The following is an 18,374-nucleotide window of genomic DNA, read 5'->3' as shown; positions in this document are numbered from 1 at the left end:
ACTGGGCAGATTGAGCAACCAATGTGCATTTCTCACAGTTCTGAAAGGCTGGAACTCTGAAATCAGGGTGCAACATGGTTAGAGTTTTGTTGTCAGCCTGTCTCCTGGTCCACAGACAGCTGTCGCTTCATTGTATCCTCACATGACAGAGAACAAAGAGGAAAAGCAAGTTCTTTCCTGTCTCTTCTTATAAGGGCTCTGTGATGGATAATATTAAATGTCAACATGTTTGGATTGAAGGATGCAAAGTATTGTTTCTGGGTGTGTCTGTGAGGGTGTTGCCAAAGGAGATTAACATTTGAGTCAGTGGACTGGGAGAGCCAGACCCAGCCTTATTCTGGATGGGCACCATCCAATGGCTGTCAGCGTGGCTAGAAAAAGCAGGCAGATGAAGGTGGAAAAGCTAACTTGCTGAGTCTTCCAGCCTTCATATTTCTCCCCTGCTGGATGATTCCTGCTGTTGAACATCAGGTTTCAGGTTCTTTGGCTTTTGGCCTCTTGGACTTATACCAGTGGTTTTCCAGAGGCTCTCAGACCTTCAGCCACTGAAGGCTGCATGGTTAGCTCCCCTACTTTTGAGGTTTTGGGACTCCCACTGAGCCACTACTGGCTTCCTTGCTCCTCAGCTTGCAGACAGCCTATTGTGGGAATAATACCTTGTGATCGCATGAGTGAATTCTCCTTAATAAACTCCCTTTTCTATATATGTATATTCTATTTGTTCTATTGCTGTGGAGAATCCTGCCTAATTCAGACTCTAACCCCATTATGTGAGCACCACCATCATGACCTAATTACCTCCCAAAAGTCCTACTTCCAAACACCATAACATTGAGGAATCAGGTTTTAACATCTGAATTTTGTGGAGACACAAACATTCAGTCCATAGCAATAACATGAGTATTATTATTCCTATTTTATAGAAAGATGAAACAAAACTGAGACTAAGAGAGGTTAAGCAATAGGCAAGATATTACGAAGCCAATACATTGTTAAACCAGGATCACTTTTTTGTAGATATACATTCATATACAAATGTTTTGATCCCTGCATTCTTACTGTTATCCATTCTTAACCAATATGGTTGGGAAAGTCCAGGAAGTATTAAAGCAACTGGTAGCTATATTTCCACTTAGAACTAGTGTACACAGGAAACGAGTACACTGATAAGAACAGCAGTGAACAGTTCTGTTGTCTTAACAGAGAACCACGTCGTCAAACTTTCACTTCTTGTTTCCATATGACAAAAAAAGCAAAGAAAAAAATATCAACTGCTCATGCTACCGGGTAAGGGCTGACAATTTAACCAACGTAATTTGCTATTGATAATGCAGTCATTAACTACAGCTTTTAGCAAGTCTTGGCCTCATTAGCCTCAAGTCTAATCAACACTAAATCAATTTATATACACAAAATGTCTGTGAAATGACATATATCCCAGTACATTTTTTACTTTATAAAATGCTTCCCTACTATACTATTTTAAGAATGATTTTGACATTATTAAAATATAATTTATTTTCTTTATTAAAGAAAGTGAGTTGACTTATGTTCTTTTCTTAGAACAAACGGCAACAGTAAATGACTACATAGTATCCTTAGTTTGAAACACACAATATCAATACAGTGGCATTTTAACTGTGATGACAGCAATTTTATAACATGATTAAAAGGTATCTTGTAAACATGGTTTATGTTACTTGCATAGCATTTGCAAATAATTATTTCTTATAAGAGATACTTTCAAAAATACATATTTTCACTGACTCGAAAGTACTGATCACAATGTTGATCAAATAAAACTGTGAACTGTTTTCACAAATATGTGTATTTTATAAAAGTAACTAATCAATTTTTTTCTAAATGTGTTTTCCTAACAGATAAACTTTTGTAGTAAGAGGAAACATTTTACTCTTGGTGCACCTGGGTACACTATGCATGGCAAATGGTATTTATCTGTATCTTTGTTTTTTCTTATAATTTCAGCCCTTGCCCAAAGTGGTCCTTCTACTAAACTGTGTTGCTCTTTAGTTACCTGTTTGACTAAGAGATTCAGTTGGTCATAACTTTACTCTGCTTCCAGGACCAGCTGCTTTAAAAATGTGAGGTAAGCTTGCTTCCAGAAAACAATAATCAATAATATATAAACATGTATTTAGTATAGGACCTGGGGTGCACATGCTCAATAAATATTAGTAATGGCAAAACCAGCAATTACTTTTGCATCAAACTAATACTTATTTTCCCTTCTATTCTTCTCAGTAAAATGTCTGCACTGCTTTCAGTACCCAATGCTGAGACTTTCAATCACCCAAGCACACATTCAATTATTTCTTCCCCAAACCAGTAACCAGCAGCCTATTGCTCTCAACATGGGACATCTGCGTTTGAATCAATGGTCCTCTGCAACCTAGTCCTGAAACACCAAATGCATTCCTTTGAGATGACTATGCAAACCAAACATTATTGAAGCTCTAGCCCTGAGCATGGCTGACTTGAGGTCAAATTTAGTTATAAAAAAATATATTAATAGGAGTGCAAAAAAATTAATGATAGATTAGGAGACATATTAGGTGCAAACACTTGATTGTTAAGTACTTTGAAAGGAAGAAAAATAAATAGAAAAATAAGAAAAAAAGATTAGTAAAGAAGCCAGGAAAAAAAAAAAAAAAAAGATGTTTAAAGGATCAGGAAAGGAGAAAAGGAAAGTTAAAAAAAAAAAAAAGCCAAAAAGTAAAGTCAATTGCAATTAAATCTGCATTGATGCATAATCTGCAATTATGCCTGGCATAGAGCTTACTATGTGCATGCTTTCTAAAGACTTAATTACTCTTTTTTCCCCCAACATATCTCCATACACTTCCTGTACATATCTTCAATAGAATAAGATGCAATTATTAGGCTACAGAGGTTGAAAATATATGTTATTATATATAACATAGCAACTTGATATATAAAAGTTTTGCTAAACTAGTACCATTCCCTAGGTAGGTTTATTTCTCAAGTAGTGATTTTGTGCATTTGCGAAATTCAGACTTTTTATTCAGGTACGTTTATTTTAAGGAACAGGTATGTTTATTTGAATGTAGTGGACTCAACTAACTGGGTGTTCCTGTCCAAAAAACGTTGTTGGAATGAGCAGATAGGACACTTATAAATAAAAACTAATTCCCCACATCTAGTAAAATGTTTAAGGAAATTACTAAAGATCCAGAAAATAAGTAAAAGTTTCAGGTGTTTATCCCAAAAGATTATATTAAATCTCTACTATCCTTTCCTCATAAAATTTCCAGACCGATATCAGAGTATTATCCAGATAAGAGTATTAATGTGTCTTAAATTTACTATTATTTTGTAAGCTGAAGGGGAGAGATAATTTAAACAAAATTCATAGGTTAGTTAAAACACAGACATGAATTAAGTACTTTTAATGAAGCAGTGGGTCTGTATGAAAAACGATCGTTTAGAAATCTGTGTGAATTGTAAACATGATGAAAAGATCTTTTGAGAAGATATTTCTGAACATATCCAAATGATAACTTACATGTTATGATGAAAGATTTTCTCAAAGGGAGCTGGAAGCTATATTGTTACAATGAGTGCTTTTAAAGACATTGACAGATTAAAAGACCATACCATAAACCATGGCTTTAGTCACTTAAAAAGTTTTTGGCAAAATAAACTCTACATCTGCAGTCTACGGTTCCATATTCGAAGCTAACAATTTATGTGATTTTATCTTGTGAGATACATTTGGTCACTGGAAATTTAACAATCAACAGCAGCCTCTTGAAAACTTCAGATTTTTTTTTTTTTTTTTTTTTTTTTTGAGACGGAGTCTCGCTCTGTCGCCCAGGCTGGAGTGCAGTGGCCGGATCTCAGCTCACTGCAAACTCTGCCTCCCGGGTTTAAGCCATTCTCCTGCCTCAGCCTCCCGAGTAGCTGGGACTACAGGCACCCGCCACCTCGCCCGGCTAGTTTTTTGTATTTTTAGTAGAGACGGGGTTTCACCGTGTTAGCCAGGATGGTCTCGATCTCCTGACCTCGTGATCCACCCGTCTCGGCCTCCCAAAGTGCTGGGATTACAGGCTTGAGCCACCGCGCCCGGCTGAAAACTTCAGATTTAAGGAGCCTTCTGTGCAAACTGAAGAATTCACTGAATATAAAATTATAGTAATTTTAGTAGACTTGGAATCTAGTGATTACTTTAACATTCATGCTGAGATTTTTCTAGATGTTGGCTAATATGTGTCCCTTAGATAAATATATTTTAGTTTCTCTAATTTTTTTTTATTGAAAAGTGAATAACTTTTAATATTTTTTTCCCAATAGTACTGTAAGCTTCGCCTCAGTGCAATGGTAAGTTTTTGTGTCTTTAAGCATGAGTTGGAACTTTTGAAAGATGATTTTTTTTTCTGGAGATACACTGAATATACATGTATTAAAGTTTATATCTAATGGCACTCCAGTCCAGAAGTACACATCAATTTCTTTTACCATAGGTTAGTTCTAGGACTTTTCATAAATGTAATTGTATAATATGTCGTTTTGTGTCTAGATTCTTTTGCAAGTCACAATGTTTTACGATTAACCCATGATGCTGTATCTGCCAATAGACTATGCTTTTTTTTTTATTGCTAGGTAGTATTTCATTACATGAGTAAACCATGGAAAATTTATCTGTTTTCCTCCTGATAGAAATTTAGGTTGTTTGGGCTATTATGAATAAAGCTGTCATGAACATACTTGTGTGTGTTGTTGTATAATGTATTTTCATTTCTCTTGGATAAATACCTAGACTTGTGACTGTTGACTCATATGACTGATATATGTTTATCTTTATAAAAAATATTCAAACCATTTTTTCAAGTGATGGCACCATTTTACACCATCATGAGTGAAGTTGCTCCAAATACCTATCAATTTATGGTGTTGTGGTCCTAGAGTCAACATTTGAAGCAGTAGCTTTTTGATCCCCAAGCTTTCTAATTGAAAAGGGAAAAGAGTATGTAGACACAACTATATATACATACGTAGTGGCATTGTTAGTAAATGACAAAGAAATCCTTGAAATGTATATAAATGTTAAAGAAAATCAATTAGTAAAGGCAATATAGCTGTATAATAAAATAATACACATATACTAATAGGCCATTTTTATTTTCAAAAACAATTCAAATCTACAAAAGAGTTATAAGTATATTACAGTGAATTCCCACATATCATTCATCTACATTCACTTATGTACCAGTGATAATACATGATTTTTTAAAAAAATAGCAGCTACTTGTAGAATTTTAAAAGGAAAAAACTGCAGATCACATTTCCCTTTAGGTAAGAAGATAATCTGCATGTATTACACAAAGAAAAATGTTCTCAGTGTTTCTCTCTGGATAGTAAAATTATAGTTGATGAATTATGTTTTTCTTTTTGCCCATGTATAGTTTATATACTTTTTACAAAGAGCAGGATAAGATAATAAAAGGAGCTCTATTAGTTCTCAAGGAGCTATTTTCTAATATACATAGTTCTTTTATTTAAATTCTAGGTTAAAGTGAAAATGTCTATCACCCTTGTGAATCTTTATCAAACTAGAGCAGCAGCCCACCTTATTTAGGGATTGTACAATGCCTTATTATTTTCGGATCCTATGATTACCTACTGAATATTACTGAAATCTGCTTAATATTTTAGAAGGCTGTATAAAGCTGTAAAAAACTATTTTATTTCAAGGTTGACAACTTCATGTAAAACATAATGGATAAATTAATACCTTTCATTGAGATTCTGAAATTTCAAAGTAAATAATTCTGGATTACTTTACTTGAAAAAGGGTGCTGTGGAATAGAATACTACTTTTGATGCTATGATTCTAAAATAGATTTTTCTCCTTAAACCTCACTAGATCATGTCTATTTCAATCCAGGCTACTGCCATCTTAAACTCCTTCTGGAGTTACCATTGATTATTGAAGATAAATGAGTTAGAGTTGCTTGTGAATGAGATGGTTGCCATTGATATATGTCTACAACAATGTGCTATGTTTACGTGGTTACACAGTCTCAGAAAAGAGTTGTAAACATTAACACTGGACCTAAAATTTTCATGGTTTCTTGTATTTCACCAGTGTTTATCATATATGGCTTGTAGATTTACACCCAGAATTTGTTAAGGCACAATATAGTTAAATAAACTATAAATATGAAAGCTCTTAGCCTAGAAACCAGAGGCACCTAGAAATAAATTATAGGATCTTTTATATATTATAAAGGCTAAACAAACAAATAAACACAAATAAAAGATGAATTTATGAATGAATTACTCTATAAATAAATATTGACTAAAGTGTTCATCCATAAAAATATTCACTTCCTCTTCCCTACATCAATGCAGTGTTTGAGCACCTGAAGGTAATTCTCCCTATTTGAGAATTCTTCCTTAGGCTGAATTGAAATTGTTTCTATAAACCGTGAAGACACACATAAAATTACTATTCATGGCCCTTAGGAGAACTGTTTTTTCAGGGTTAAAATAGCTCAATGTTTTGCTGTTCATTTCTTTTATAATTCTCACCTTAAAATTATAATTTTGCAACTAAAACTACAGTTAGCAGTAGTAACTATGGAGAGATTCATGTCAGGTTATAGGACACTTAAGGCTATACATTTGCAGGTGAAATTACAGATCAAAGGGAAGGAGTAATCAGTGCCTTCAAGTCTTATCAGCACTACTGTATGTTGAGTTGTGCTTCTGAAAAAGTGTATTTGCACTGAAAAATGCAAATTGTGGATCTTGACATTTGAAAAATTCATTATCAAAGTGAAGATATTGGAAACATACTTAGTTTTTGTACAATTTCATATTTTAAATACTATAGGGTTTGTTTAAAGCAGCATTCCTGTGGCCATTTTTCACAAGATGTCTGAAGGAAAATGTTCCAGAATAAAACAAGTTTGGAAAAGGCTGCATGTTCTATTTAGCTTTGGATGTTTATAATGCAAGGTAACATACCGAAGGTTCTACTTTGTATACCTTTCATAAGGCACACTGGGAATTGCTTGTTTAAAGCAAGTTCATTGGTGTATTTGTTTGTTTAACCATTTATTTAACATTATTATTACATTGATTAGCTTTTCTTTCATTGAACAAAATTATTTTGTCAAAGATTCAAGCAAACCATTCAAATACAAAATTGTTTAATCAAGTTACAACTTAAAAAGAGAAATGGCAAAAACCAAGAATCCACAATTTACACGATTTATCAAAGATAAGTACGTAACAACAGATATTAAAATAACCCCGGTACTTATTCTTGAGAGGGTTATTTCTTTGTTCAGCATAAAACTGTTTAAATCTATTTCATTATTCATTAAATTACCATATAAAATGTCATATGTCATAAGAACGAATATCACTACTGTAGTGTTATGTAAATTATTAACTGATAGCATTAGTGATAGGTTTTTAACCAAAACATGTAAGACTTGTTTAGTGTTTAAGGGGGGGAATAAAGCAACAATTTATCAGAGTAAGTTTCATCTTTTAAATGGAAAAGTGTACTATACGGCATTAATGATGCTGTTACAGAATTTTATCTAACTTCCCAACAGTAGTGATTCACTAATATCTGTCCTGAATAAACAGTCATTCTTTCAAGTCCTGAAGAGGCCTGTGTCCAGAATATCAATCAAAAAATTACAGACAAAATAACTCAGCTTAAGCCATTTTAACAATGTGGTATTAATTATGATGGTATGGCTGTGTTCAAGCTAAATGAGTCAGTATTTCAAGATTTAAATTGTTTGGATTTCTTTTTGGTTACACAGTTCAAATATATAAATCAGCTGTCTTCTGAAATTTGGAGTTTTAAGCAGAATCTCACTAAGACTTCTCTCGTTATCTAGATCTAAATAAAAAGGGATTTACATATTGTCAGTATATACTGAACAGAAAGCCTTGTAAAACAGTAATAAACTGGAGAGATGCATTGGTTTTAACACAAAGCAAAACCTTGTAAACTTAAGAGATAGATAAACCTGCCAATAGAATCACAATTTTAAGTGTGAAACTTTATCGAAGTGGTAAAGCAGTGTAAAGAAGGGTTTTAAATCAGTTAATTAGTCTTTATGGTCACTTCTGTTGACTAGAAGTAAAAAAATCAACAGAAAGGAAGATAAATTAAGGAGCACCCCAAGAAAAGAATTGCAGTTCATGGTGAATAAGAAAATAGAATTTCTCTCATTAAAAACTAAACAAAACAAAAATATATAAACAAAACCCCAAAGAATCTATGTCATGTGTCATGAAAGACAAATTTACAGAATGTTTCAACGTCAGTTGTACTGTTATATCCTACAGCAAGCAGAAGAGAAATTAAAGCTTTGTTGCAGTACTGAATTAAATTGTCAAGAGCAGCGTGAGAAGACAGCTATTTTTATTTTACCACCATACCTTCTGTAATCTGCTACTATATATTCAGTCAACAATTCTTGTGGAAAAGAAAAGTTGCAAGTAACCAAAAAAAGAGTGTTTGGAAAAAATAAGTCTAAATTGTGTCACCAGTGAAACACTATAAAATGAAACAACAAAAAATAAAAACCCTTGAATGGCTCTATTGAGGCAGTAATGCCATCCAAACCCAGAGCAACACATGGACTGTTCATCCCACATTGTTTTCCACATTTTTTGCACAGTGACTATTTGTAACTACCTGTATATGCAAAAGCATATTATGGAAATCCAGTAGCAGATAGAAGTCTTTGGTTAAAGTTGGAATAACAAACACATAAATATGAAAATGATGTAACAAGAGAGCAAAAATATAAACAAAGGGAACAAAGGTATAGTAAATTAAGCTATTTCTGGTTAGGACTTTAATTCATTTGGCCTTTTCCCCTTTCAAAAGCTCTAAAAAGTAAAATATGCAGGTATTTTCCAAATAAAGTTATAGGCTTTCAATTACAAAATAAAGAAGTTCTATAATTCTTTGGGAAATTAATATGCTAAATATCATCATTCTGAATTGATTTTAGTCTAAAATTCAACTATGAGGTGTTAATGCAGTCAATAAAAAGTCAGGTTCGAAAGCATTGGAAGAGATTCAGAAAAGTAGTAACATCTGTTCTAAAAGATGCTTGATGATATATTTATATATTGATTTATATACACACTGAAAGAAATTCAAGAAACATCTGTAAAGTTCTAAGCTATTTTATAGGATTCTGGATTTGGTAACCTATCTGCTGTTTGTTTCTCAGCAAGTGGTCAAGTTTCAATATGGCTCCCAATGTTTTGGTGTTTGTCCCCAGAAAGATGATTGGGGCCTTTTCTCTGATGCCTGATCTGAGGAAATCCTTTCAAATATTAAAATCGTAGCCTAGTGGTATTGTTTCATGGAAATATCTGTTGATTTACCCAAGAGCTTGTGCAAGCTCTAGGGTGTAACAAGGTTTAATTTAGATTTATTACAAGATTTAATTGTTATTTTTATTATTACAGAATATGTAAATATAAAGTCAAGAAAAAATTAATAAATATCTCAGTCACTCAAGCAAAAATGTCAGACATGTATTGTTTTTGTACCCTAAAGAATTGTGGCGTGGTCAGGCAGAAGGTAAAACAGCACGGAAGTAACTGTATAAGTACCTCAGTTGACAAAGTTGTGGCATTTTAGTAGCTCTCACACAAGAAGAAAAGAGCAGAAGCATAACAACTTTGCACTCAATTGAGCAAGAAAATGGGAATGGGCATTATTTCTTGTGACTTGAAGAGAAATACTGGTTTTTGTTTGTTTGTTTTTTACTTGATTGAAAGATTGAGGTTTGAAAGCACAGATGGCTAAAGTTGTTTAAGATTCTGAGTCCATTCAGTTTTTTGCCACTGTTATATAATGCACGTTTCCAAATTAAACCAATTCCTGTGAATTCTAGGATAGCACATATCATACTCACTCTTATATCTTAGCTATTTATGCACATCTGAAGTTCTTGGTAAAATTATAAGCTCCTGGGAAACAGGGGCATTTCATCTGCTTATTGTGTGCCCTAGAACACTTAAAGCAATGTTGTGCACAGTTTGGGTTCTCTTTAAATATTTAGCACATCAGTAGACTTTGCAACAAATGGGATATTCACAATGAAGAAATAATACTATAGTCCAGTTTGGAGCTCAAAAACTCCAACGAATGTAGTTGACTTGAGATATATGTATGCATTTTGTGGTGCTTTGTTTATAGAAAAAGTAAAACATGAAATTAAAGAAGAAACTACAAAAATATCTTTGCTACTTTTTCAGAGACTTAACAACAATAACAACTACAGCTACAACAACAACATTTGGCTGAATGCGGTGGCTCATGGTAGTAATCCCAGCACTTTGAGAAGCCAAGGCAGGAGGATCACTTGAGGCCAGGAGTTTGAGACAAGTCTGGGCAACACAGCAAGACCCCCATCTCTACAAACTATTTTTTAAAAAATTAGCTGGGCATGGTGGTGCATGCTTATAGGATTAGCTACCTGGGAGGCTGAGGGCGTTGGATTGCTTTAGCTCAGGTGTTTAAGGTTACAGGGAGCTATGATCATGCCACTTGCATTCCAGCCTGGGTGACAAAGTAAGACTCAGTCTCTAAAATTAAATTAAATTAAAATTAAAAAAAACAAAACATTGTCTATCCCCTGCAAAGTTTTACAATACCGATATAATTATTTAGTTTTAATCAGGTTTGCCAGTTTCTGTCAGGTGCTGCAAAAGCAACATTTAAATAGAATATGGCTAGATGGACTACTTTCATATGTGCAAATGTTGCAGGTTTTCCCAAAATAACCTGTTAGAAATTTCACGGCTATTTTAAGACTTACAGAACACTGCCTAATATATGGATGATCAAATTCTCTTTTTCTAAAGGCAAAATCAATACATTCTGTGATCTAGAAAAGATTATTTTGAACACTAAGAGCACAACAGCAACATAGAGGGAGAGGTGCATGTGCGTTTGTTCTGCATCTTAATTTTAAAACTATTATTTGGGCCGAAAGCAGCGGCTCAGGCCTGTAATCCCAGCACTTTGGGAGACCGAGGCAGGTGGATCACCTGAGGTCGGGAGTTCGAGACCAGCTTGACCAACATGGAGAAACCCTGTCTCTACTAAAAATATAAAATTAGCTGAGCATAGTGGCACATGCCTGTAATCCCAGCTACTCTGCAGGCTGAGGCAGGAGAATTGCTTCCACCTAGGAGGCAGAGGCTACAGTGAGCAGAGGTTGCGCCATTGCACTCTAGCCTGGGCATCAAGAGCGAAACTCCATCTCAAAATAAAAAAATAAATAAATAAATAAAATAAAATAAAATAATAAAACTATTATTTGGAGATAAATCTTATCTTTAATTTCATAATCTACTTTGCATGAAGGCATTTGTATTAAAAGATCCTATATGTATTTAGTTTCTAAAAAATTAAATGCAGTATTTGATACTAATACTTGAAAGATTTCACCTTATATGTTTAAATCTATCATATGAACTTGATCAAATATTTTGTAATCTACATATTGCTATACAAAGGATTAGATATTCTATACAGTCTTGTGTCATTTACAATTTAGTCAATATGCTTTTTTCACAAATCATCAGAAAAATGCAAATAAAAAAACCACAATGAGATACCACCTTACCCCAGCCGCAATGGCCAATATTAAAAAGCTAAAAAAGTAGATATTGGCATAGATATAGTGAAAAGGGAATGCTTATATCCTGTTGGTGGGAATGTAAATTAGTACCACCTGTATGAAAAACAGTATGGAGATTCCTAAAAGAACTAACGGTAAATATAATTCAATACAGCAATCCCACTACTGTGTGGATACTCAAAGAAAAATAAATCTAAATAAAGTAATGAAATACCTTTGTCCTTAATCGTTGATAAAATCTTCAGTATTGGAAGTGAAGTTATATATGTTCTGGATGTTATCATTTTAGTTATTTTATATTTGAAAGAAACATTTTAAATATTTCTTTTAAATTTTACTAGTGGTAAATTTTTTGTTGTTGTTTGTTTCTGGGTTTTTTTTTTTTTTTATTTGAGACGGAGTATCGCTCTGTCGTCCAGGCTAGAGTGCAGTGGCATGATCTCGGCTCACTGAAAACCCCGGCTCACTGAAAACCCCGGCTCACTGAAAACTCCGCCTCCCGGGTTCACACCATTCTCCTGCCTCCGCCTCCGGAGTAGCTGGGACTACAGGCGCCCGCCACCACGCCTGGCTAATATTTTTGTATTTTTTTTTAGTAGAGACGGAGTTTCACCGCGTTAGCCAGGATGGTCGCGATTTCCTGACCTCGTGATCCGCCCGCCTCGGCCTCCCAAAGTGCTGGGATTACAGGCATAAGCCACCACGCCCGGCCGGTAAATTGTTTTAATTAAATCATGTAAATTACTGTAAAGTTTTGTTTTCCTCATATCTCTTAACATTTATATATTTGAGTGTTTATAAAATGTATAAACGTTTATATATTTGAGAGTTTTGAAAATTTATAATTTTTAAAAATGTGATATTAAATTTTTGTATGAGAATATATCTTGTTATCATATACATTCATTCCATAAAATTAGGTATATGTACGTAATCCCCGTTGTTTGAAATTACATAATGCTATCCTTTGCTTGAAGTTGTGATATTCCTAACCTTCTAAATTGTCATATGAAGCATGAATACACACACACACACACACACACACACACACACGATCTCAACGGAAAAAAAATATTTTCTATACACATTCCAGTTCATTTTTAGATTTGTTAGTGTGTAAACATTTTCAATTATAGGACAGAAAAGATTCCTCTTCCAAAAAGTGAGGTACATGTTGACATGTATGTCATCATTTGTGAATCATCAATCATCATTCATGATGGAGAAACCATTCTGTATTCTCACATAATTAGGTTTAGATACTGAAATATTTTAGTCCTGTTATAAGATGTGCAAAGATATTTTAAATAGCATTATATTCTCAGAAATAAGATTATGTAGATTTAACACTTCTTAATAATTATCTATTTCTATTTACCCATTAATTTCAATGATTAAATATCTTTCAAGATCTCAAAATAGAAAACTTGTAACACACGATAAGAAAATGACATATTTTTAAACCAACCCTCCTCTATTTCTGGATACTTGAGGTCACTATTTCTTCTACCTTATAATCCACTCATTCAGAAATATCTTAAATTTCCAAGGGAGACATCCGAGGCTTGTTTGCTTTTGCAAGGTTTCCAGGTAGCTAAGAGTCAAGGAATTCAAAGTAGTACACAGAGCAGGAGAAATTAACTTACAGAGATGGATATAATTTGGGGCATGCACACAGGGGCCTGACTGATTTTAAATGTACAGAATTATCTACTTCACGTTTCATAATGTCTTCTTTATTGTACTACATATGGAAATGCCAATAAAAACTATTAAGCTAAAAAATACTTTATGAAAGTTGTAAAATGTTCGTTTGCATTACATTTCAATAAAAAATTATGGCTAATTCAAAACTCTGTTCATTACCTCTCTCTTTTTCTAGTTCAGTTCCTGCATCACTCCCTAAAAAGTCCTGTGGGCATCTGAAAGATTGGTTCCTATATATACACACACACACACACACACACACACATATATGTGTGTGTGTGTATATATATGTGTGCGTGTGTGTATATATGTATATACACACATATATATGTGTGTGTATATATATGTGTGTGTGTATATATATGGAGAGATAGAGACATTGAGGCTAAGAGGAAACCACTCCTAAGTTGTGGTATGATTGTTTTCATACTGAGAAATAGCACATATTTTATCTATAGTGAAATTCATAAGAATGCAGAAATAAAAGTGTGAACTCTACTAATAAACAGGAAAAACTATTCTGCTAATTTTTTAAATTAGGTGAGAAGTAACAAAATATTTTTGAAAATAAGTAACTCCAATGAAACATAAAGAATATATGATTTTTTAGGGTAATTAGTAAGAAAACATGCTTTCTTTTCCAACAAGTATTTTTTCAAACAATATTTTCTAAATCTTTTAAATTTAGTTATCACTATATTCTTGCTCTCAGGGGGCCTACACAGCAGTTGTAAAGATAGGACAGCTCTCAAATTTATGTAAAACATGAATGAAAGGGAAGAAATTCGAAAGTAACCAAGTTTATCATAAAATGTCAAGATTACAGAATTGGGAATTTGAGAGCTAAATTCGTATTTTTTTTAAATATATTTTTGTACACCTTCTCTATAACTGTGTGATTCATGTATTCTAGAATTATGACCATAAAAGAGTAGCAAGTGAAGAATTCCAGAACATAAGAAATTAGTTACGGTATATTGATAAAATGTCAGCAATAGGTCATTTCTTAAAACACACAACATTTGATGCATTTTTAAAAACAAATGAAAAAATCAAGAAATGCCAAAATATAGAGAAAAGGGCAATTTTGTATAATAATTTGATACAATAGTGGTTCATCTTACCTCTACTACCAGTTGCTGAAGAGATGGTGATGCTACAGGATGTAGACTAGAGTTCCCCCTTAAGGGACTGTGGATGCTAATATAAGCCACAACATTTTTCTGAAGAACCTTCTTGAAATCCTGAAATCAAAAAAAGGATCTATCTGTAACACAAATAAATAGATTCTACTTTATTCGTTAGATACTGAATAATGAACAATTCATACTTAAAATTATTATACTGCATAATTACCTTCTTTTTTATTATTTATTTTTTATTTATTTATTTTTCAGCCAGAGTCTGGCGCTGTCGCCCAGGCTGGAGTGCAGTGGTGCCCTCTCCGCTCACTGCAAGCTCCGCCTCCCGGGTTCACGCCATTCTCCTGGCTCAGCCTCCCGAGTAGCTGGGACTACAGGCGCCCGCCACCACGCCCAGCTAATTTTTTGTATTTTTAGTAGAGACGGGGTTTCACCGTGTTAGCCAGGATGGTCTCCATCTCATGACCTCGTGATCCGCCCGTCTCGGCCTCTCAAAGTGCTGGGATTAAAGACATGAGCCACTGCGCTTGGCCATGAGTACCTTCAAAGTGATCCTATACTATTAATAGTGTACACAAAGATTATAAAAAGGATTTTAAACAAGAATGATGAGTTAGACATAACATATAATAAAATATTTTAAAGCATGTTCCTGACAAAGTCAAATTTTAACAGAAAATGTTCTTCAAAGGTTAACGTAGTATGGATTCAACTACAGAGTATGAATGCAACTTAATTTTAGAGTCACTGAATGAGAGGAGAGGTATAGATAAACCACTCCAGTGAGGAATAAAACCAGCCCTTCTCTTTTGAAGCAATGAGCTACTCTGCACAAAATAACCCTGTATTATGAGCAAAATGGGGCATAATACAATGTAATCTTGCAAATATTACCTTAAAAAAAAAAAAAAAACCTGATGAATTTCATGCACACAAGCAACACTGAATGATTCCATAGAATAGTTTTCCACTTCTCTTCTGCTCCTTACCGCACAAAATTGAAGACCACTGATCCTATTAAGAATGACCACTAAGTCTTTCTGTTATTTCCCTGCTTTTTTGTGCAAGCATTTAACAAATAATCATCATGGTGGGTGGCAGTTCTACAGAAATGTCCTAAAACATTACATTATGTCATAACTTAGGAAAGTATCTTTCTTCTTCTAATACTATGAAATGAAAGACTACAAGGACTCGTACACCTGCCAAATTGATAATGTCATCCTGTTTTATTTTTTTATTGTAAATGGCTTAAAATTGTATAATTTTATGGAGTACAAAGTGATGTTATGATTTATGAATATAATATGGAATAATTAAATTAAGCTGGTTAACATATTCATCACCCCAAATAATTAACATTTTTTTGTGATGAGAACACATAAAATTTACTTGACAATTTTGAAATGTATAATACTCTATTACTAAGTATATTCATCACACCACACAATACATAATAGAAGTTGACCATTTTCTCCCCATTCCCTCCATACCCTAGGCCGAAACCACCATTCTACACTCTGTTACAGATGAGTAGATAAAGAAAATGTGTTATATATACACAATGGAATACAATTTAGCCTTGAAAAACAAGAAACTTCTCTCCTTTGTGATAACGTGGATGGAACTGGAGAATACAATGCTAACTAAAAGAAACCCGGGACGGAAACATAAATCCTGCATATTTTCACTGTTATCCATATTTTATGTTGAAAATTCATAATTTCAACATATTGAAATTATGTTGAATTTCAATTCTGTAAGAGGGTGGAAAATACAATCATTTAAAATTAATAAACATCTTAGGTGCACATAAATGATGAATTTTAAGCTTGAATAATTTCTCCATAATTATTGTTCAAGAATATGTTATTTAAGTGCTATGAAATATCAGCTTCTATTAGCACACTACCACACAGACACTGTCTATATGTTAGTCTATATAATTCTCAAGATAGGCATTAGTAGACTCATTGGAGGAATCAAGTCTTAGGGAAGTTAATCTTGCCTAAGATGATATGTTCTATGGTAAAGAGAATTTGAACTATGAATTCTTTTACTCTAATATCTATAATATTTCCACAATAGCCTCTGACAAATGAAGATTCTTCACAGAAGAAATGGTACTTTTTAAAGTATAGAACCTATTTAGCAAAATGTTATAATTTTTCTCAAAGATCAAGATCAGTATTTAATCATTTCTCTAATAATTCTGTCTATGATTCCATTTTAAGTTTATTGATCAACATCACCTAATCCTCTTAACTACAACTGTGGGTTTCCAGAGGTTTCTATGCAAGCATAATTAAATGGGGCAATGTGATATGTCAATAAGGGCTTTCCTCACTCCCCTTCATAGGGGGATATATTTAAAGCATAATTAGTTTCAATCTAACATAAACTCTTTCATTCTCAGGAGTACATTTGACATGAGTAGGCAAAACAGGACAACTAGCAATTTTCTAAATTTCTCTTCAACAGGATGTTTACAAAATGGCTTCATGAATTGCATTGAACAATCTCGTGAGACACAGTAAATTATAAAAATATATTCCATAAGCCCATAATCAAATGTGTATTATTTACCATGTTCATTACTCATATGTCTTTGCCCATCTAGTCACCTAAAATGCCAGTAAATGAATGTATAATGAGTTGCCAAATGTAAATACATATATAAACATTCAAAGACACTGGTACTTGTCTTGAATACGAACAACCTTTTTAACAAAATGTTGCTGTATTTTTAGCATAATTGACTAAGAAAATATACAATTATTAAAAGGTGCAATGACTTCACAAAAACTTAAAAATGAATGTGTATTAACCACAAAAATATCAACTTACTTTGACAAAAACTATTGCTGACACACATGCAAGCCCACATTGATTCAACATACAGGTTCTGACGCCTGATGCTCAACTAAATTTTACAATAAATTTTCCCATCCATCGGGGTTTCAGATGTTTACATTAGAAACTATTAATTTAGACAAGCCTAGCCTATTCTAAAACATAGTTCAGAAATATATGTATTAATTTAGAATTAACATTAATTGTGAAAGTTACTAGATAGGTATCTAGAAGACCTAAAATATAGTTTGATATAGCAAAATAAATCTTTGGAATTTGAAAAGAATCTTTAAGACATTTTAAAGATATGTGCTTTAATGTTACAGGAAAACTAAAACATTAATTGTTTCTGATTTATTAAAAATGGTATAGATTACAAACATATTCCCTAAACTGTTCTTTAACTTGTTTACCAATCTTTAAAGTAATTTGGAATATGAGTTTGAGAGGTTGGTTCATCTATTTCATTTCCAGCTTACTTACAAATGTATCAACTTAAAAAGATTCTTTAAGCAAAGGAATTTTTTCATTTGAAGTAGTTCTTTTGAATATGGCTCAAACATACACACCACTCATTTGCATACAGAAAAGCATTCCAATTTGCAATGTGTGAATCTGGATGAATTTTACACTGAAAAAAATTTTCTCATCTTTAAGTCTTTTCCTTCCTTCAAATTAAAAAAGATACTTGCTATGTTCTTTTCTATACCTTTTTAAATATTTTCTTTGATTTAATAGATATGTTATCATTTTTGGGTGATTAAAAATAAAAATGTAGCAAAATAATTTCCTATTACATTTTTCTCCTCAAAGTTGAAGTAGTGAAAAAACTATAGTATTAAATTATCTTACTTTCCTAGTAAAATTATGTAGTGTTTTTTGTCTACATATGTCTATTGAACCTCTTTTTTAAAACAAATCACAAAAGTATATAGAATTTCTATCAATCCAATTATCAGTTATCATATTCCATTAAAAATACAGTGCA

At 33.0% G+C, this 18,374-nt stretch overlaps 1 protein-coding gene across 10 annotated transcripts in view; it reads right to left on the bottom strand.

Moving 5' to 3' along the window:
• Nucleotides 1–18,374, bottom strand: part of LOC105489997 (N-acetylated alpha-linked acidic dipeptidase like 2) — a 1,462,458-nt gene that overhangs the window by 340,411 nt on the left and 1,103,673 nt on the right. For all 10 annotated transcript variants that reach the window (XM_071091264.1, XM_071091263.1, XM_071091268.1 and 7 more), the window contains one exon: nucleotides 14,516–14,635. In XM_071091264.1, coding sequence (XP_070947365.1) covers nucleotides 14,516–14,635 — 120 coding nt within the window. The remainder of the gene's footprint in view (nucleotides 1–14,515; nucleotides 14,636–18,374) is intronic.

Source organism: Macaca nemestrina, chromosome 2, assembly GCF_043159975.1.
Source record: "Macaca nemestrina isolate mMacNem1 chromosome 2, mMacNem.hap1, whole genome shotgun sequence".
NCBI classification, from domain to species: domain Eukaryota; kingdom Metazoa; phylum Chordata; class Mammalia; order Primates; family Cercopithecidae; genus Macaca; species Macaca nemestrina.
The sequence above is the reverse complement of the archived record's forward strand: the minus strand, read 5'-3'. Positions and strand labels throughout refer to the sequence as shown.